Genomic DNA, 22,172 nt, shown 5'->3' with positions numbered 1-22,172 from the left:
AGCCCCAAGAAACCAGAAGGAAACAGGGATGACAGCAGAGAGGAAGGAACTCAGAAAACAACTCCATAAAGATGTTCACAAACTCTTGGGGGTTTATCTCTAGGCTGCAAATACAGGAATCTAGCCCTAAACACCAGGTCATAGACTTTAGGAACTGAACTACAGGGTAGACCTCCCCCCAGATCCCATACTGGCAACTTAGTCATTCATAAGCCACACAGATAAGAATAGCAATGCAAAGACTTTGGAAATAAAACTAACATTGTAACCACAACCCTTAGAAGATTAGTCAAAACTTGTGGCCTGAACTTGAGTCAACTGCATACTGAAGCAAATAAATAAAAGATTCCACTTTAGAAAAAAATGGGGAAAAAAGAGCAAAATAAACCCAAATCAAGCAAAAGGAAGGAAATAATAAAGGGCAGAAATCAATAAAATTGCAAATTGAAAAACAATCAAGAAAGTTAGTAAAACAAAAGTCAGTTCCTCAAAAAAGTCAATAAAATAGATCTCTACCAAGATGGACAAAGAAGAAAAAAGATACAGGTTACTAATATCAGGAATAAAAGAAAACTTGTACTGCAGACCTCACAGACATGAAAGAGAGAAGGAAATACAACAACTCTACATACATTAATCAACAATTTAGATGAAATGGACCAATTCCTCAAACACCTCGAGCCACTATAAGACAACTAAAACTCATTCATGGTGAAATAGATAACCTGAGTAGTCCTACAACTCCTAAAGGGATTGAATTTATTGCTTAAAAAGAGAAAAAATCTTGAGGCCCACAGAGTTTCATTGGTAAATTCTAACAAACATATAAAGAACAAATAATGCCCTAATCTTTTCCAGATATACTGACAAAACACTTCCACAAAAATTCTACAACTAATAATCAATCTTATGGTGAAAGACAGAATGATTTCTCCCTAATATCAGAAGCAAAGCAAGGAGGGAAACTCTCATCACCCTTATTCAACATTGTACTCTAAATCCTAGCCAGGACAACAATGCAAAAGAAAGAAAAGGCATACGGATTAGAAAGAAAGGCATAAAACTATCCTTATTCACAGACATGCTGAACTACAGAGAAAATCCTGAGGATGCTACCAAACTCCTAGAACTAAAAAATGAATTTAGTAAGGCCAATAGGATATAAGGTCAACATATAAAAATCCACACTACTTCAAAAGTTAGCTAGGCATGTTACCCTGTGCCTGCAGTCCCCAGCTACTCAGGAGGCTGAGATGGGAAGACCACTTGAACCCAGGAGGCAGAGGTTGCAGTGAGTTGAAATCGCACCACTTCACTCCAGCCTGGGTGACAGAGTGAGACCCTGTCTCAAAAGAAAAAAAGAAAATCCATAGTATCTCTATATACTAGCAATGAGCAATTGGAAACAAACATTTTAAAAACACACCAAAAAATACCATTTACAATAGCTCCAAAAACATGAACTATGTAGGCACAAATCTAACAAGATATGTACAAAATCTTTATGCAGAAAACTACCAAGCAATGATGGACAAATCAAACAAATTAAGAGACATAAAGAATTTATGAACTGAGAGTCTCAACACAGTAAAGATGTCAACATTCCCCAAGTTGATCTATACACTCAATATAATTCCAGTCATCCAATTTCTAGTAGAATTTTTGGAGACATGGGCAAGCTGATTCTAAAACTGTTTATGGGAAGACAAAGGAACTCAAATAGCCATGACAGTGTTGACAATGAAGAATAAATTTGGAGGAATAATGAAACCAGATTTTAAGAGTTATTATAAAGGCACAATAATAGAAAGAATATGGCACTGGCAAAGGCATAAACCATAGGTCAATGGCACAGAATAGAGTTTACATTGGATCTGTGTGTCTGTGTGTGTGTGTACGTGTGTGTGCACAATCAGTTCTCCATTTCTGTGGGTTCTACATCTGCAGATTCAACCAACAACAGATTGAAAATAGTCAGAAAAAAAGATGGTTTTGTCTATACTGAACATGTACAGACTATTTATCTCATCACAATTCCCCAAACAATACAGTATAACAACTATTTACATAGCATTTGTACTGTATTGGATGTTATAAGTAATCTAGAGATGATTTAAAATACATGAAAGTATGTACATAGGTTATATGCAAATACCTGTTTTATATGAGGGACTTGAGCACCTAAGAATCTAAGAAATGGGACTCTGGAAAAAATCCCCTATGGATACTAAGGGATGACTTTTTGTACATCCAATTGATTTTTTGATAAGAGTTGTAAAGGCAATTCAATAGAAAAAGAGAATCTTTTCACAAATGGTGCTGAAAGGATTGAACATCCATATGCGAAAACATTAACCTCAAGCTAAACAGCACATCTTGTAGAAAAAAACTCAAAACAGATCACATAACTAAATGCAAAACCGAAAACCTATAAAACTTTTGGGAGAAAGCAAAGGAGAAAATATTCACCTGGAATTAGACAAAGAGTACTTTAACATAATACCAATAACACAACTCTATAAAGAAAAAAAAATGATCATCTGGATTCTGTCAAAAGGTTTTACTCTACAAAAGATATCATCAAGAGAATGAAAAGACAGGATATATATTGGGAGAAAATGCCTGCAAAGCACACAAAGGTCTTGGGGGCAGAATACATGATGAACTCTCAAAACTCACAGGAAGAAAACAAACAGCCCAATTAAAAAATGATCAAAAGACTTGGACACATGCATCCCAAATGCTAACAGTACAAGTGCTGACAGGGATGTGGAGCAACTGGAATGGTCATACATTGCTGGTAGAAATGCAAAATGGTGCGACCACTCTGGAAAACGGTTTGTCAGTTTCTTACGAAGGTGAACATACACTTAACCATATGACCCAGCAATCCCATTCCTACATGTTTAACCTAGAGACATGAAGCTTATGTTTACATAAAACCTGTTCATCAATGTTTATAGGAACTCTACTGATAATTGCCCCAAACTGGAAGAATAACCAAGATATCCTTCAATGGGGGAGCGGGTAAACAAGCTAAAACATCCATACAATGAAATACAGCTGGGCAATAAAAAGGAACAAATAATTGATATATGCAACAACTTGGATAAATCTCAAAGGTGTAGTGTTCAGTCAAAGAAGCCAACTACAATGCACCACACATTGTATACTTCCATTTATATGGCATTCCTGAAAACACAAAACTATAATGATTAGTGGTTGCTAGAGGTTGGGAGATGGGAGGGTTTGGCTACAATGGGATACATCATGAGGCAGCTCTTTTGGGGTGACAGACTGATCTATATCCTGACTACGGTGGTGGTTATATGAATCTTTATATGTCTTAAACCTTATGGAACTGTACACAAGAAAAGTCAGGTTTACAGTATGTTAACTTTAAATATTAAAAATAAAAGCAAATACAATAAACACTCAGTACAAAGTCATTCATATGGAAGAACAACCAGAACCTCTACTTGAATGCTTGTCGCATTGCTTCATAATTCTGTCATAGGCAACACAACTGGGTTTGTTCCTAGTGTGTTCGTTTCTCCTGGGCAGAAACCTTAGTGTCCTCATCTCTGCTTCTCCAATATCCCACAGAGTATCTAGTAACCGAAGTAAACATTCAATAATGTTTGTTGGAAGATGAAAGCAATGAATAAATTAGGTGTAAATGGAACACATTATTTCATTTTGTTGAGGGAAGAGCAGGAGGGAAATAGAACCTAATGAGAGGTAGCTACTAAAGGCTAAGAAAGTTCTAGAAAGACACATTCTGCAGTTTCACACTTTTTTGGCATTAGCTGAATAGGAGTTGGCAGTTACAGCATTTAGCATGACTAGTCATGATTTATGAAATGTAGTGTGTACATGTGTCTTCCAATGAGGACTTTACTTCATCATGAAGCCAATCAATTATAAAGAATGTATTAATTCATTAAGTTGCACTGTACAAGATTTGGGGAGAAATATTCTATTTGCTTTGTTTTGTCCTATTGGATGAGACCACTAAATTCCATTGATTAAAATTCATCAATTCATAAGTTGTCATATATGATCAAAACATAAAATTTCATGATTTTTCTTTGAATAAACTGGAAATTTTGCATATACACAGGCATTAGTAGTATGTTGCAATTCCTAATAATTTATGCATTGCATTGTTACCACCATGCACTCCATCCCTGGAGAAAAAGTCTTCTGAAAGCTAGAGAGAAAAAAAGATTACTTCAAGTTTCTCAAGGAAGGAACAATTGCTTCAAGAGCAGCTTAAAGAGAGGGTTCACCCAAAGAAAAGATCATCTGTAAAAAAGAGTTGTTCTGAGCAGAGAATGGCCGATGAGATTGCAATCCCCTTCCCTTCCCCCGCAAAAATATATAAAAACTCACTTCATGATACTGGGGCTCTTAACTTCTACAGGACCAAAGCAATGTTACCATGGTTTTCTCAACATTGTTGAAATTAGCAAACACTGGTGTGTGAGTAAATCAAGGTTATCCTCACTGCTATAACATAAAAAGGCAAAATGCATATATTGCGCTTAAACTTTTCTCTACATTCCTTGCTGTATTCCATAACGTTTTATTATCTGATTTTTAAAATAGTATCCTGATTTAATGTTTATCATATAAATGTTTTACCTATGGGTAGGAAATCTATGACATGTAATATTTAATATATATCATATGTAGATATAAAATATTTTCAAATTAACATTCAAGTTTTAAAGTAACCACAACTTAGTGCCTGCTGCACCCTAGAGAAACAAGTATGACCATTTACTTCACTGTACGTAGCACACACACTTGTGGAAAAAGAGATAAACCAGTCCAATTTAAGATATATGACTAAAGTGTAAATACAACCAAAATTTAACCCATGATAGAAACAGGGTGACTATCATATGCGTTTCTGCTGTTAACATTCTCAATTCTTTGGTCACGATCAATGTAGTCACTAAAAATAATGATCACGTGCAGCCACTCCTTAAACTCCAATTTACTGAACTGGCCTTTATAGAACACACAATTTTACTCCAGCCACAACATTCAAATTGGCAATCAAATGTCATTTTCTTATTGATTCTTTGCTCAAGTGTAAGCTCCAGGAAGGTAGTGCTATGTTGTGCTTACCACTAGACACAAAGCATAAACTAGTGTCTGACACAGAGCAAGTGTAAAATAAAGGTTTTTGAATACACATTTTAATGAATAAATAAATTAGTATGCATAAGACGAGGGTTGAAAATAGGATTATATAACTGAACTTTAGGAATTGCTTTGTCATATATACCACCAGATGTTATATACTGTACAATTCTATTTAGACATGTATTCTTTTATTCATTCATTCCACCAAGAAAACCAACCAATCATTGTTTGGCTTCAGAATACGTCATGTTAAAGTCTCTGAACAGGGCTGGGAACACAAAATTCATATTAAGATATTGCCAATCATCTCAAATAGCCTAAGTCTACTGTGTGAAATACACAGACACAGAGTTAAAGTAATTAACACTAAATTAAACCTTGAGAACTGTAACAGATACATGAATGATAAACTCCAGTGAGGATGTAGTTAACTCTGACAGCAAGAATCAAAGAAGAATTATTTGGAAAGGTAATCATTCAAATGGGCCTTGAGAAATACACAGGATCCTGACAGATGAAAGGCAGCAGACTGCAAATTGTTAAGAACATAAACTTTGAAGCCAGACTTCCTGAGTTTGAATCCCACTCTATGATTTATTAACTGTGTGACCTTGGGCAAGTTACTTAAGCTCTCTATCAGATTCCTCATGCATAGAAGGGAGATAATTATACCACATATGGCCAAGGGTTGTTGGGAGAGTAAATTAATTAATATGTAAAGTATCTGTAACAGTCCCTGAAACATAATGAATGCTAGACAAGCATATGTGATATGGAGAAAACCAAGGACAAAGCAGAGTCCAGAGCACAAAATAATTCTGAGCTGAAATGCTAAAAAACATATTTTTTGTTTTCATTAGAAAAAATAATACCCTGGACTACATTAAGCAGAAACTCCTAAATATACATAAAAATGCATTTTGCTAACTCAGTGACAGTTTGGGGTCATTGAACTTTTATTGTAACTATGGATCTTCCAAAATAGAAATACGCACATACACACACTCAAAACTCCATGCATAATCTTAAGGTTTCATCCAGAAATTGAGGGCTGCAGGCACTTCCTCAAGCTTATCTCTGAGCTGTAAGTAATGACATAGTCTAATGGTATTATGCACTTTCCATAAAAGCCAATGCTTAGTATGGAATTCTACACAACCCCAGGCAACCATGAGCCCTAAAGTATCTCATCCAAAAATTGAACTGTTAACTTAGATAGAGGATGGAAGCACATAGAACATAAAAAACTTCACAGCTCCATTTCAAATCAAAGAGGGCAACAGAAAGCAATTCTGGTGAGGTGGCTTCCTTATCTGAGGAACAGACCTGTGAAGGCAAGGGACACAGGTAGTCCAACCCTGAGGAGACGAGGCTGGGGAGAAAATGTAGAAACAGAACGGCACTGTACTCACATGGTGAAGGAGCCGGGGGGAGCAGACACTCGCCGCAGGTCCGCAGTTTGCACCTGGTGAATACTAGAGGCAGCAGGGAATGAGCAGCGAAGACAGAGTCAGCGACAGCGTGGACAGACAAGGAACAAGCCAGGGGAGAGAAAGAGAGACACACAAAATTTAAACAGAAATTAAATGAGCGCATCACCAAACAGCGAAGGAAAGGAAAAGGAAAACCAAGCCAGCCACGGAAATAATCCAAAAAAAGCAGGTGATAGCAACAAAGCCAACAGGACACACGGAAGGCGCTGGTTCTAGGCAAGTCACAGACTGGAGCGGGGCCAGGCTGGGGTCGATGCAGGACAGCAGGTCGGGGGGTGCGGGGAGATGATCATGGCCTCCCTTGCTCAGGCCCATCAGGACACCCAAGGAGAGAAGGCACGCACTTACATATTGAGTGGTAGGCTGGCATGGTAAACTCATCTTTGAAAAGATTCAAAGTCAATTTAACCCTTTCATCACACAGCCATCAGGTTTCCCCAGGCTTTATAGGAACACTCATCAAAAGACAATCATCTTAAAAAGTGTCTGAACCAAAACTTCAACTTCCTTCAGTTGAACAACAAAGGCTTTTAAAAAACTCCAAAGGTAATACCAAGAAAGTCTCATTTTACCACTGTATTGCTGTCATTCTACCCACATTCTGGGGAGAAAAATCAAACCACAGATTTCTCCCTTTTCTCCTTTCTTTTATAATGGAGTCTACAGCAGCTGCTAGAAAAGATAAAATGTAGAATTTAAGAAACTAAACCCAAAATGTTTTGTTGACTTTACATAATTATTCTCTCCACTCTCTTATTTAGTTTCATTGGAACTACATTAGACCTAGTTCCCTGGATCTCTCTGTTCTGCAGGATACATAACTTTTCATACAAAGTCACCCATGAGTTAACTCCAGTCCAAGCCTCTCTCTGTCTGTGTTATCCTCCAAGTACTATCATTTCCAACCAATATAATACGTCTCAGCAGCCTAGGATGATGGAATTCGATTGCTCAATTCAAAGTTTGCTGACTAGAAATCTGGCCATTGGTTAAAATGACCATCTTTAACAATGAAGCCTTAATTACTAGTGAACTAAGGATAATATTATCCATTTATTAATAGTTCATTGAAGATCTCCTGAAACACCTGGGTAATTTTGTTTCTATTCTCCTTCAATGGCATCTTGCAAATAAAGAACATAATCCAGCTTATCATGTTACTGGCATACGAATATGAACCTAGATACATCTGCTTATTCCTTTTTGTGGGGAAGGTATTTACTGGAGTTCATACTCTGTGTAGATTCCTATGCTATGATAAAATGACATATGCTCCCAACTAAATGAGGAGCTTCTGGACACAGTGGGACCTAGCTTTTTAGTTTGTGTATAGTAATGGCAAATGGGGTTATAAGCCAAGAAATATTTTTTAGGAAACATTAATTTTTCCTTTTTCATAAATGAAGATCTAGTGGCATCATGAGGCCCTATTAGTTAACTATTTCTCATGGAAATTCCTTCTATCCATGTGGGCCATAGCTTGAAATCATTAAATATGTATCTTTCATTTATAAGATAATGTGATCAGAACATATTTGAGATTAGTTTTATATTCACAAAATTTTAGACTTATCTTAGAAAGCAATTTCTGAGAAACACAGCAGAGACAGCGTCACAGAATAGATTCAAGTGTGAGTCGCTGATGCAAGATGTGACTGTGTCTCAGGACCTATGACCGACACTGGGGATCCTAAAAGGAAAATCCTAGGGCCTCCCCACAGAGCAGAGAAGGGAGGAGTAAATCCATGATTACACTGTTTTTAGTAAGTAGTGTCATGAAAATAACCAAGAGCACCACTGAAGCACGTAAAGGTACATCTAACAGCTAGAAGTAGACAGAAAAGGCTTATTAGGAAAAGTAGTAATTCAATGGGGTCCTAAGCTGTGAGCGAGGAGTTAGCAGAAGATAAAGAGGTGCAGAGGGCACTGCAAGAAGAGGACCTGAAAGCAAAACCAGGACGATGTAGGAGACAGGCTACTGTTCCAGGAACAGCAATCTTCCCTGGAAAAAAGAGCAAAGAGAATGAAGAAGGGAGTGATCGAAAAGGTCTGCAAAGCTAAGGAACACAGGCTTGGGATTCTTAGATCAATCTAACTGGTATATCAGAAGAGACAGATTATGTGAAGGCAGCAAGGGTGGGAACAAGAAAACAGTCAGAAGCATACTTTAGTAATGCTGCTGAGAGGTAGCTCGCATGACCTTTGAACTCTGGCTGCTTTAGCAGTAGAGAGGATAGAGGGGATGAGAGTGAAAGACTTGGGAAATAAATAGGAGATAGAGTTCAAAGAATGTGGTAGCTACCCTGATGGATGTTGATATGGTTTGGACATGTGTCCCATCCAAATCTCATATTGAAATGGAATCCCCGATGTTGTATGTGGGGCCTGGTCAGAGGTGTTTGGGTCATGGGGACAGATCTCTCATAAACACTTGGTGCCCTCCTTGGGGTAGTGAGTGAGTTCTCACTCTGAGTTCATGTGACAATCAGTTGTTTAAATGAGTATGGTGCCTCCCCCCTCTCTTGCTCTCTCTCTCACCATGTGATATGCCAGCTCCCCATTCACCTTTAGCCCTGACTGTAAACTTCCTGAAGCCTCACCAGAAGCCAAGCAGATGCTGGTCCCATACTTGTACAGTCTACAGAACTGTGAGCCAAATAAAACTCTTTTCTTTACAAATTACCCAGCCTTGGCTGGGCATGGTGACTCACGCCTGTAATCCCAGCACTTTGGGAGGCGGAGGCGGGCAGATCACTTGAGCCCAGGACTTCAAGACCAGCCTGAGCAACGTGGAGAAACCCTGTCTCTATCAAAAATACATCTGGGCATGGTGGCGCACACCTGTAGTCCCAGATCCTTGTGAAGCTGAGGCAGGAGAATCACTTGAACCTGGGAGGCGGAGGTTGCAGTAAGTCGAGAGGGCACCATGGCACTCCAGCCTGGGCAAGAGAGTCAGACTCTGTCTCAATAAATAAACAAATAAATATAAATAAATTATCCAGTCTCGGGTATTTCTTTACAGCAATGCAGAAATGGACTAGCAGGTATATAGAAGTAGAAGTGACTGAGAGAACCTCAGAGGCCAGGAACAGGACAAATGAGTGGATGGTAGTTTCCTGTGTACAACTGTGAATGGAATAGGCTCACTGGATAGTGGGGAAGAAAAGCCAAGGAAATAAAGTTAATGAGTCCAGTTTCTAGCATGTAGTTTGAGGTTACTATGAGACATTAAGGTAAAAATGTCAACTGAGATATTTGGGTATCAGTCTTCAATTTTTAGAAGAAAATTCTGGGCTGAAGACACAGATCAGAGATATAGTCTCCCAGAGAAAGGGCAGAACCACAAGGATAACTGGCATCTAAGTGGAAAGGGAACTGCTGTTAAGGGAGCCACAGCACTTCCGTCTCAAATATCCAATTAACATGCTGTGTAAAAGGAGCCTAATTTTTAAAGATGAATTAAACAGCCACCTTCTTCTTACTGGGAACACACACACATACACATACGCAAACACACACATACACACACACGCGCAAACACACACATACACACACGCAAACATACACACAAACACACACATGCAAACACACATACACACACGCAAACACACACATACATACACACATGCAAACACACACATACACACATGCAAACACACATACACACACGCAAACATACACACACAGAGGTTTTTAAGCTAAAAATTCTAAAGATATTTTTGACTGGTTCTCCTTGAGTAAAGAAAAAAGACAGGCGAAGAAAGGAAGGCAGGAAATAAAGAAAATGTCTTTCGAATTTCTCTTTCTTCATTGTTTGAAATGGTACACTTCACACAATTGATGGCCAAAGCAGAGAAAGGCTTGAAGGACTCAGAAGGTGGAAGAAAACTTATAGAAAAGTCTTAAAGGAAAGGCTGACCTTGAACTTGAAACTCCACTTGGAAATCCAGTGGAAGACCTTAGATTTCAAAACAAGGTTTTCTGGTAAAATCAAAAGAAATATTTAATGACAGAAGGTAAATAAGATTAGAATGAGAGAAATTAAGGTTTAGTAAGCAAATATTACAAGGTGACTAGGGTTTTTTGCTTTCTTTTGAAAATGTGCTATCTGTATTGATTTTCTGAAAATACAGTGTTGAATAATTTTTCACAAGTAGTAATAAAGATTTTTGTTATTTTTAAGTCTTATAAATATTCATTAATAAAATGAAAATTATACTATTATTCCCATTTCTCGTAAGTCTTTCAGAGGGCATGGGCTGGCCTGGATGCAGGCACCACTGCCTCTAGTAGAAAGTAAATAACAGTTCTGGGGTTTGTTATTGTTGTTGTTGTTTGGGGTTTTTGTTTTGTTTTGTTTTGTTTTTCCAGACAGAGTCTCGCTCAGTTGCCCAGACTGGAGTGCAGTGGTGCAATCTCAGCTCCATGCACCCTCTGCCTTGTGGTCCTAGAGATTGTGGTGTCTCTGCCTCCTGAGTAGCTGGGATTACTGGCATGTGCCACCACACCTGTTTAATTTTTGTATTTATAGCAGAGAAGGGGTTTTGCCATGTTGACCAGGCTGGTCTTGAACTCCTGGTCTCAAGTGATCCAGCCACCTGACCTCCCAAAGTGCTGGGATTACAGGTGTGAGTCACCGTACCCAGCCAGTAACAGTATTTTTAAGTTGAGGCTGCTTCTTGAACACTTGCATAGCTAAGAGCTACAAGAAGTGCCATCACATATCACGTGTGCCATGAGTACAAAAAGAAAACAATTCTTTTTATGTGCTTCTATAGGTGCAGAAAGCCAAATGAATTCTTAACAATATGGTTGTTGAGCAAATACGAATTCTCAACACAAAGGTAAAAGCTGTTTAAAACTAAACCAGCTGAAAACCATTTCATGTCTGATAAGGTTATTAAATACAGAAGAAGCAGGCCTAAGACTGTGAGCTCTCTGCCTATACATAGTAAAAACTTTTAGCTTCTGCATATCTTCTTAACAAACTATCTAAAAGTGACCCAACAACATAGACTATAGTACAGTTTCAGAGATTTTCTTTCACTTAGTATTTCATAGATTTCTGGCAAACCCATGGTCCACGTAACTCTAACATTTCTAGGGTAAATTTGATGAACCATATACAACTACTGACATTCCACGTTTTCTAAAATATAACCTCAGCAATTGTGTATTTAACCTAACAGAAGGTAAAGGCAGGGAGGGCAGGCAGCATGAGGAATGAGTCAGGAGTTTCACTAAACGCAAAATGTAAACAAAGAAAGACATGTAACTAAAAAACACCTCTGGAAAACAATCTAGGAAAAATTCTGGGGGAAGTCTGGATTCTGGGAGAGAAGGAAGGAGAGGACAGAGTAGATTTTTTATCCCAGCTTCAAACTGAGACCCAGATGCCAAAAGCTGGAATACTCTGAGAGCACTATCTAATCCTGCTCATCAACATGTGCCACCACAGAGAGAGAACAGGAAGTGCTGGTAGTGAGTGAGGGCACCTGTGTTGCTGGCTATTCTAGGGACTTCTGCATAAATGCATGGCAAAGCATGCCCTTGCTTTACAGGCACCACAAGGAAGCCAGCCACTCAGTGCAAATAGATAACCATGCATGACAGGCCACAAACGGGAGAAGCACCTTTCAGAGTCCCTCACTGTGACAGAGAATGACACAAGGCTAAGCCCTGAAATGGCCTTAGGCATACAGCATGATATATAGGAAATATTCAAAAGATGCCAAAACTTCCGTTCATTATCCATCCCCTTCTCCAACCCCACAGACACTTAATCACTAGTTGGAGTGAGACACACTATAAAATGAATATGCATTCTAAATATCTAGTCATTATTACCTTACCTCAAGTCAGTTTATTAAAACGCCTAAGAAAGGAAAACTCCAGGAGGGATACCACGTGTTTAAGGGTAGAAAGAGTGGGTCAGGCTATGTCTGGACAATAGGATGCTGCCCAGAAAGCCAATGCTGAGTTGAAGCACCAGAGTATGCAGGACCCCAAAATAGGAACATCAGGAAGGGAACAATTCGCTGGCAGGCAGAAAGAGATGCAATGTGGATAGAGGCCAGCCACTGACCAGCTCTGCCAACCAGCCGCGACTGGAGAAACCAACACTCTCCAAGCGACCTAAGTAAAGAGCAGGCTAACTATGTGCTTCCCTGAAACAAAACAAAAACACATTTACCTGAACACAGTTTACCACCCTAGAATCCCTCTCAATGATTTTCTGAGAGTCTCAATAAATACATTCTCAAGTGGTCAGTGAAGAAGAATCATCTATCTCATGTACAGTAATAACTACTAAAAGAAGGGTGTGGAACTGTACAATAAACAAGGGGAAAAAACTCTGTATGTTCCCATGAGAGAAACCAAGGAACTGCTGAGTCTCCCGGACTTTTTTCCTCTTCCCAACACAGTGAGGTTCTCAGACCATGCACATGCTCTGCACTCTCCTCTCCAAGGTCTTCGTGTTAAGCAAGGTAGGCCATGAGCAGACTCACTCATTAAGTAAAGGCATGGATGTTCTCCTCTTGCTCTTCTGTACCATGTTGGCCTGATTCCTCAGGGAGATCCGAATCATAGCTGGGGCCAACCTACAGGGCTCCCCATCCACTTGCATGGGGATGGATTTGTAAGTTAGAAGCATGACTTCTCGACACTGGTGTAGCCTCTCTCCATGGCCCCCAACTTGCAAGGCTGCCTATAAAAACAAGAGTCAAAGGGAAGCAAGGAGTTAGTTCTCATTATTTAAGAAAGCTGGAGGCCAGGCGTGGTGGCTCATACCTGTAATCCCAGCACTTTGGGAGGCCGAGGCAGGTGGATCACCTGAGGTCAGGAGTTTGAGAGCAGCCTGGCCAACATGGCGAGACCCCGTCTCTGCTAAAAATACAAAAAAAAATAGCTGGGCATGGTGGCGGGTGCCTGTAGTCCCAGCTACTTAGGAGGCTGAGGCTGGAGAATCACTTAAACCCGGGAGGCGGAGGTTGCAGTGAGCCGAGGTCACGCCACTGCACTCCAGCATGGGCAATAGAGCGAGACTCCATCTCAAAAATAAAAAAGAAAAAGAAAGCTGGAAATCCCAAGTCCATTGTACATAACCAAGGAGTCTGTGATAAACATAGTAAAATTGGTAAAATTAACCACCACCATAGTAGGAAACCTGGATAAACCATTAATACAAATAAACTGAATATTCACAATTATGACGAGCTTTACCATAAATTCCTATTAACTACCACTTTTTGCTCTTACATGTTTCAAATCTAAAGTTAAGCATGTTAGTTTAATACAAAGGTTTTTCTTTGTGTTATATATTCTCATTAAACAACCAATGAAAGCAGAACGAAACCAATATGAAGGAGATAAAGCAGGTAGTTTATTAACCTCTAAATTGTATTTACCTAATACTTAAATATGCAGCACATTGTTGATTACTTTTCATGTTTAGATAGGTGTTTGCTTTTTATCTAAACTTCCTCAAGCTATTTCTAACTTGTATAAGATCAACAAAATGCAAAATAACAACAATTACTTAATTTAAAACTTTCTGGAAAGCAAAGCAGCTTTGAGGATCAAAATGAAAGACAGTAAGAACTCAGTTCATCATGGGAGCCACAGAATGGAGTTTCAAGATGATATTAAAAGTCTTGTTAAGGAGCAACACATTTATATAACCTCTTCTGACTTAGTAAAAAAAAAAAAAATGTATTTAGTATTATTTATCCTTTTAGGAAATAAAAGAAAAATCACACATTTTTGTTGTATAATATACATAGAGCACACAAATTTTATTATACAGCTTAATAAATATTTTATACACACATGTTAACCTCCATCGAGACCAAGTTTTGGAAAAAATGTATAACACCCAAAAAGTTCCCACATGCCCCTTCCTACTCTGTTACACTCTTCCCACCAACTGACTAGTGGGCAAGAAAGCAGAGGAGAATGCTGTGAGAAGTTACTAAAATTCTTTTTGCCTTATTACCTGACGTAAATTTACTCTTTTTATTTTGTAGTCTTGAGTAGGCCTAACGACAGATAAAATGTAAAACCTGCCTGATAAGAAGGCATTCCTCTGAGTTTAACTGGACTGAAAATTGCTTGAATACCTTCCAATCTCTTGGTATTGGAAGTCATACACAGTAGTCTAGACCACTTTTAAGCCATCTTCTCAGCCTCAAAAACAAAATAACAGCAAATATTACAAAGAGGTAGAGTTAATAACTGTCAATGCCACCCCTACTGGCATTTCACAATCAATCCAAGATGATTGCACAGACACAGGAAGAACTACTGTAATTAGCTTTTCAGGGTAGAGACATTTCCATTATTGTCAGCACAGTCACATTAAATTATTTTGGGAACAAATTATAGTATAAGTAATTTTTTAAAACTTATTAGAAATACATATTTTTTATGTCTCAGATTGGTCTAGGCTTAGCATCTTACAAGATACAGGCCCTAAGAGCCCTAATAGAAAGCCCCAAGACTTTCCAGAATGAATCATTTACTATTAGTAATACTTTGATTTATTAGTGACAACCACTCTCTATTTAACCTAGCACATGTTAGTCTTGTGAGAACCTCAGATATTGCCTTTCTGGTAGCCTGTGACTTGAGAGGAAATAAGACAGTCCCTGACCTAATGCATCCACTGCCATTTATTGCCCCAAGACCATAGCTCTCCTCTGCACTGCAGCTATGTCTTGAGATTTTCCATCTTTTCACACTATACTCTTCCCTGGAATATTCAACCCCTCTCAAAGCGTATCCTCCTCCTACTGCTCAAGTCCTTATTCTACTTGCTGTCAGATGGAAATAACAGGCAATCATGGGTTGGAGGAGGGGTGAAGCAAGAGCAAATCTTACTCTCCTTTCCTTCCTCACTACCACTATCAGCCCCAGCCTCATTCCTGGAACAAAGGACCCAAAGGAAAAAAATCTGTGACATGGAGATCCAACACAAGAGATCATCAACAACCCTAAAGTCTGCTTGTGTTTTAAAGACTATCAAGGTAAACAAACCTCTGTAAGACTAAACAAAGAAGAATAGAAAACATAAAACTCTTTTCTCTCTCTCTTTTTTTTTTTTTTTTTTTTTTTTTTTTTTGACAGTCTCACTCTGTTGCCAGGCTGGAGTGCAGCAGCGCAATCTCAGCTTACTGCAGCCTCCACCTGCCGGGTTCAAGCAATTCCCCCTGACTCAGCCTCCTGAGTAGCTGGGACTACAGGCGCATGCCACCATGCCTGGCTAATTTTTTGTATTGTAGTAAGATGGGGTTTCACCATGTTGGCCAGGATGGTCTCAATCTTCTGACCTCATGATCCTCCTGCCTTGGCCTCCCAAAGTGCTGGGATTACAGGCGTGAGCCACTATGCCTGGCCAAAATTATTGTCTTTATTAAAAATAAGAAAGGGCCAGGTGCAGTGGCTCACACCTGTATCCCAGGTATCCCAGCACTTTGGGAGACCAAGGTGGGAGGATTGCATGAGGCCAGAAGTTCAAGACCAGCCAGGGCAACATAGTCAGACTCCATCTCTACAAAAAATGTAAAAATCAGCAGAGGATGGTGGTGCATGCCTGTATTCCCAGCTACTTGGGAGGCTCAGGGAGGAGGATCTTCTGAGCCCAGGAGTTCAAGGCCGCAGTGAGCTATGATCATGCCACTGCACTCCATCCTGGCAATAGAGCAAGACCCTGTATCTAAAAAAATAAAATTAAATAAATAAAATAAGGAAATAGCTAAAGAGATAATAGAGAGTTTTGAAAATCATGCAAGAATTTTATGAAAACAATAAATCAAAAAACCTAGATAAGAAAGAAATTTCTGGGAAAAATATAACTTGCAAAATTTGGTATAATAAATACAGAAATTAAATAGATTAGGGCTATTTTAAAAATTGAAAGAGTTATCAAAAAATCTTCCTCATTTTACCTTCCTCCCTCACCCTTCCCCAAAAATGTCAAAAAGGCTAGATGTTTTATAAGTCAGTCCTATTCAAATGTTAAGGAAAGACGGTGTCTATTTAGTACAAGTTGCTTTAGAAAATATGATGCTATAGCTTTTAAGGTAACAAAACTAGATAAAAGCAGTACAAGAAAACAAAAAATTTTAGCCTAAATTATATTCATAATCATAAATGCAAAAATCACTTTAAAAAATCTAATTGCCGCCAGTGGTCTCTTTTATAGAAGTTAAAGTTATTATGGTTTATTATTAAGAATCAAGAAATTAAGAATTACTCAACATCAGAAAATACATCATTGTAATTTCAGTACATTAATGGTTTAAACGAGAAAAACCATATTATCATCTCAAAAGATTAAGCAAAAAAAAAATGACGTTCAATGCCTTTTATGATAAAAATGATTTTCACAGAAAACCAGGAGTAGAAAATAGCTTTTGTAACTGATAAAGATCACCTACCAAGATATCTAGAAAAAAATATTATTCACAAAAAAAAAAAAAAAATTAGAAGCATTCCTTTCAAGAAAAAAGTTATCCATTAGCAACAAAAGTTTTCAGCATAATACTGGAAGTACTGACCAACACAATGAGACAAAGAAATACAATTAGAAAAAAAAAAAATTAAAGGAAAAAATGTAAACTTACTAATATTTCTACTGATATCATCCCATACATAAAAATTCCAAGAAAATTCACAGGCCAAGTGTTAAAACTCCTAAGAAAGATGGCTGATACACTGTCAACTTAAAAAATCAACAGTATTCTACTACTCTAGCATTAAATAAACAAAAATACAATATAATATAAAATGCCATTTACAATATCAACAAAAACAATACATGCAGACTTTTATGCAGAAAATTTTAAAATTTTATTGAAGGATGTAAGGAAAGACTTAAATAAATGGAGAGGCATGTTATATTCACAGACAGAATAATTCAATACTCCAATAACGTTAATTTTCCAAAATTAACATACCAATTCAATGTAATTCAAATTAAAATAAGAGAAATACTATTTTGAGGAATCTTGTTGTCATGTTAATTTCATGTCAACTTTCTAAGCCACAGTAACCAGATATTTGGTCAAACACTCTAGATGTTTCTATGAAAGTATTTTTTTAATGAGATTAACACTGAACTCAGTAGACTTTGAGTAAAGCAAACATGAGTGGGCCTCATCCAATCTGCTGAAGACTCTAAAAAGAAAAAAGAAGAACCTTCCCAGAACAAGGAGGAATTTGACCATCAGCCTGCCTTTGGACTTGGTCTTCAACATCAACTGCTCCCTGGGTCTCTAGCCTGTCAGCCTACCCTGGAAATTGGTGCAAATTGGGACTTGCCAGCCTCCAATTCACAATTCACATGAGATTAAAATAAATCTCAATCTCTCTCCCTCACTCACACACTCCCTTTTGTTCTGTTTCTTTGGAGAATTTTGACTAATATACTTGTACAAATGACTCAATAATTAATTTTGAAGGATAAAGATCCACAAATAACTAAGGATAGTTGGAAAGAACAGGGGCAATGGATAGCCGACTGTCCCTGTTAGATACCAAGATATATAACACTTAAAGATGCAGTCATTAAAATAGTGAAAGTCAGTGGAAATGAATACAGAGAACAGAACAGACTCAAAGATATGAGTATATGAACTATGGTGATGTGGCATTATAAATTATTGAAGAAATGATGGATAATTTAGCCAATGAGGCTGGGAATATTTCTCACTACATAGAGAAAAATAAAATCAGTATTCTACCTCACATCATACACAAAGGAACAAGAAATAAAAATACAAATATAAATATTAGTGGGCTGAAAGAGAGGAGAGAGTAAATATTTCTTCCCATCTCTTTTTCTCAATCAGTGTCTGGCAATAGCTAATAATTCCTTGAGCTTCCATTTCCTACTGAGAAGCACTCTTTCCAGGCCAACCCAACCCTGTGGCTCCAGCTCAGACAGGCAGTCCTCACAGAGGCTCCAACTCTCCTGGAGCGATTCCCTTCTCCAGAGTTCTAGTTCTGCCATGTGACCCTCCCAGCATGCCCATCAACAGGTCTCTCAGGTGGCCACTTCTCCCAAGTTCCACCTCTGTTTTATAGCCTGAGCTCCCTGATGCTAATAACACCATCTTCTCCCACTGTCCCTCTAGCCCTAGGGACCATTTATGGATTGCTAATTGTTAGGCAGGAATCTAGACCCAACACGGCGGTGTTACCCGGTGTAGCAGGCCCTTTGTTCAAGACTTCCCTTCCTCTTTGAACACACCCGCAGACTTGCATATGTCAGAGGTTCCGGCTGGGCAACCACACTCCCCCATGACCTGCAGCTAACCTGCATTCCACAAGTTCGTAAACAGCAGTTTCAGTTGACAGTTTCCAAAGACCCCTTCCTCATGACCCTTACTCGACTCCTGCCCTAGTAGTTTCAAGGCCCCCCAGGCTCTGTTTGTACAACCAGCTTCCCTATCTCTCAGGCTATAAAAAAGCCCCTACCCTCCTCCCTCAGCGCAACTTCCTCGGCCCGCACCTTTGGACCGAGGAACCTCGCCCGCGAGTCCTAGTAAAGGCTATTCTCACTGCCATTTGCCTTGTGTCTTCGTTCCCGGTTCGGCTCCAGCCTCAGTTTACCTTTACACTAATCTAGGGTTGACCTCTTTTCAATTCTTCTAACATCCCATAACTAGCCTCCTGTACTAAATAGCCTCAACGGATCTATCTCCTATTGAATTTTTTCCTCTTTGATATACTCAGCTCATCACCAAAATGAGAAATTTACTTACATAATTTGCAGTGGCACCAATATCAGCTAATTCATAGTTTTCGACACATTTTACAAGCTATTTTACTGTCAGGAACCTCTATCATTAAGACTCTTTTCATTTTATCAATAATTAAGATTTCTAGGCACTGGTGTGTTTGTTTTATTTTATTTACTAAATTATTTTTGAGATGGAGGCTCACTCTGCTACCCAGGCTAGAGTGCAGTGGCACAATCTTGGCTGACTACAGCCTCCACCTCCAAAGTAATTCTCCTGCCTCAGCCTCCTGAGTAGCTGGGACTACAGGTGCATGCCACCATGTGCAGCTAATTTTGTTTTGTAATTTTAGTAGAGACAGGGTTTCGCCATGTTGGCCAGGCTGGTCTCAAACTCCCGACCTCAGGTGATCCACCCGCCTTGGCGTCCCAAAGTGCTGGGATTATAGGTGTGAGCCACTGCACCCAGCCCACTGGTGTGTTTTAAAGTTCCATGGTAAAACATGCTGTACGGAGCCTAAATGCTATTAGTAGTGGTGGTATTAATTATTGTCCACATGAATAAATATTTATAGCAAAAATAATTCCATAAATTCAGTTTCCTCATATGGAAAGTAATTACAGTATGCTGCTACAATCACTTTCAGAACTAGCATTTTATGATTCTGTGTTGTACCTACAATTCTATAATTTCATGTTCTCAAATTCCACCTCCTCCCATCTAGAGCCATTTCTTTCCTTGACTATATAAGTGATGTAGTATTGTCCAGCCACTCTAAAGTGCTAGAGAGTAAAAAGGAAAGCACTGCATTTGAAAAACCTCCCTTCTGCAAATTTAAAAAATAGTAGCAATTATTGCATACTTACTGTAAGTCAAAAATTTTTCTATGAAAATATCTTGTAAAAATCTCAACACTCTCTTTGGGATTACTTATATACATGTGACTTTTTCATTTTTGTTTAATGAAAGTAGATTCTAGTCACTACCAAAGTGAGTTCATGAGAAGCAGGAAAAAAAGAAGCCACTTTTGTGGACCTGTCCAGTTTTACAACTGTTAGTGAGATGTAGACTCGTATTCATGATGCGGTTTGGGGAAAAAATCATTTGTATGCTTTAAAGGTAGTTATATAGACAATCATTCCTCTAAAATCTGCAATGTCCTGACAATATAGTGACACAATCAACAAAATATACTGGAGCAATGGAATAAAATAGATTTGTAGAATTCTGGAACAAAAGAAATATACCCTATCCATCTTTTAATAGTGGTCCAGTAGTGTTCGTCCCTTATATAAGACTGATTTTTTATCTTGTGAAGCAGGAAGTGGAGAACTAAGTGGAATGTAATGCTAAGACAGTACATACTAAGTCACAACGAAACACAGTCCAGAGCCACATACGATGTATCATCCACTAGGACAAGACAAGCAAAGAAGCAAGAAAACATCATCTATAATAAAGGGGAAAAAATTATTGCTGGGTGAACTTAAGAGCAAATTGAAAGCTGCAGGAAGAAAGAGGCCAGTGAAGATAAAAATAGACGAATAGAAATTACCAGATCTGAAAAACAGAGACAGAAACATTTTATTTTATTTCTTGACCTGTGAGACAGTAACAAGCAATCTAAAATACATTTAATAAAATCCCAGAAGAAGAGAAAGGGAGAATGGAGCAGAAAATACATGAATAAAAATATTCCTAGTTTGTTGGGGAAAACAAATAAACCTTTAGGTCCAAGGAGAACAGTGAACCTAAAACAGGATAAATGCAAAGAAAACCACTGTGGTGGGCAGAACAGTGCTCACCACTATAACCACCAAAAAAGACGCCCATGTTCTAACTCCCAGGAACCACACAAACCTCCTGGAGCAAAAGGGCCTTTCAGGTGTAAGTAAACTAAGGTTGTTGAGATAGGACGATTATTCTGGATTGTCTTAGTGGACCCAATGCAGTCTCAATGGTCCTTATAAAGAAAAATTAGGGGCTAGAGAATGAAAGTCAGAGAGGACAATGCAAGAATAGAAACAGATGCTGGAGTGACACAGGACTGTAAGCCAAAGAATGCAGGCAGCCTCCAATACCTGAAAAAGACAAGGAAACTAATTCTTCCATAGAATCTCCAGAGAGAACACAGGCCTACAAACCCATTTTAGACTTCTGATCTCCACGAATTTAAAATAATAAACGTGTGTTGTCTTAAGCCACTGTTGTAGTCCTTTGTTCTCAGCAGCAATAAGAAAGTAATACAGCTACAAAGAGGTTTAAAACGAGAGATAAACTAGTACAATCACCATGGAGAGCAATATGGAGGTTCCTCAAAAAACAACAAATAGAAGTATCATATGATCCAGCAACTGCACTACTGGGCATTTATCGAATAGAAAGGAAACCAGTATACTGAAGAGACATCTGTACCCCCATGTTTATTGCAGCACTGCTCCAATAGCCAAGATATGGAATCTGCCTAGGTGTCCAACAACAAAAAATAAAAAAAATGTAGCATGTATACACAATGGAATATTATTCAGCCATTAAAAAGAACGAAATCCTGTGGCAGCATGGATGAAACTGGAGAACATTATGCTAAATAATATAAGATAGGAACAGCATGTTAACCACCACACATTCTCATTAACTTGTGGAAGCTAGAAAAAGTTGATCTCATATAAGTAAAAAGTAGAACAGAGGATACTAGAGGCTAGAAAGGATAAAGGAAAGGGAGGGATAGGACGAAACTTGTTAAAGGATACAAAATTAAAACAAGACAGAAGAAATACAT

General features: G+C 38.5%; 1 protein-coding gene across 19 annotated transcripts in view; it reads right to left on the bottom strand.

The window, feature by feature from the left end:
• The window catches only part of LOC105471320 (diacylglycerol kinase iota), a 453,152-nt gene that overhangs the window by 144,515 nt on the left and 286,465 nt on the right, over nucleotides 1–22,172 (bottom strand). For 10 of the 19 annotated variants that reach the window (XM_024789548.2, XM_071094426.1, XM_071094420.1 and 7 more), the window contains 2 exons: nucleotides 13,160–13,359; nucleotides 6,570–6,632 (listed from right to left, as the gene is read on the bottom strand). In XM_024789548.2, coding sequence (XP_024645316.2) covers nucleotides 6,570–6,632; nucleotides 13,160–13,359 — 263 coding nt within the window. The remainder of the gene's footprint in view (nucleotides 1–6,569; nucleotides 6,633–13,159; nucleotides 13,360–22,172) is intronic. The other 9 variants (XM_024789549.2, XM_071094416.1, XM_071094423.1 and 6 more) reach the window with 1 other exon arrangement.

This window comes from Macaca nemestrina, chromosome 4 (assembly GCF_043159975.1).
Source record: "Macaca nemestrina isolate mMacNem1 chromosome 4, mMacNem.hap1, whole genome shotgun sequence".
Taxonomy (NCBI): domain Eukaryota; kingdom Metazoa; phylum Chordata; class Mammalia; order Primates; family Cercopithecidae; genus Macaca; species Macaca nemestrina.
This window is presented reverse-complemented; position numbering and strand designations above follow the sequence as displayed.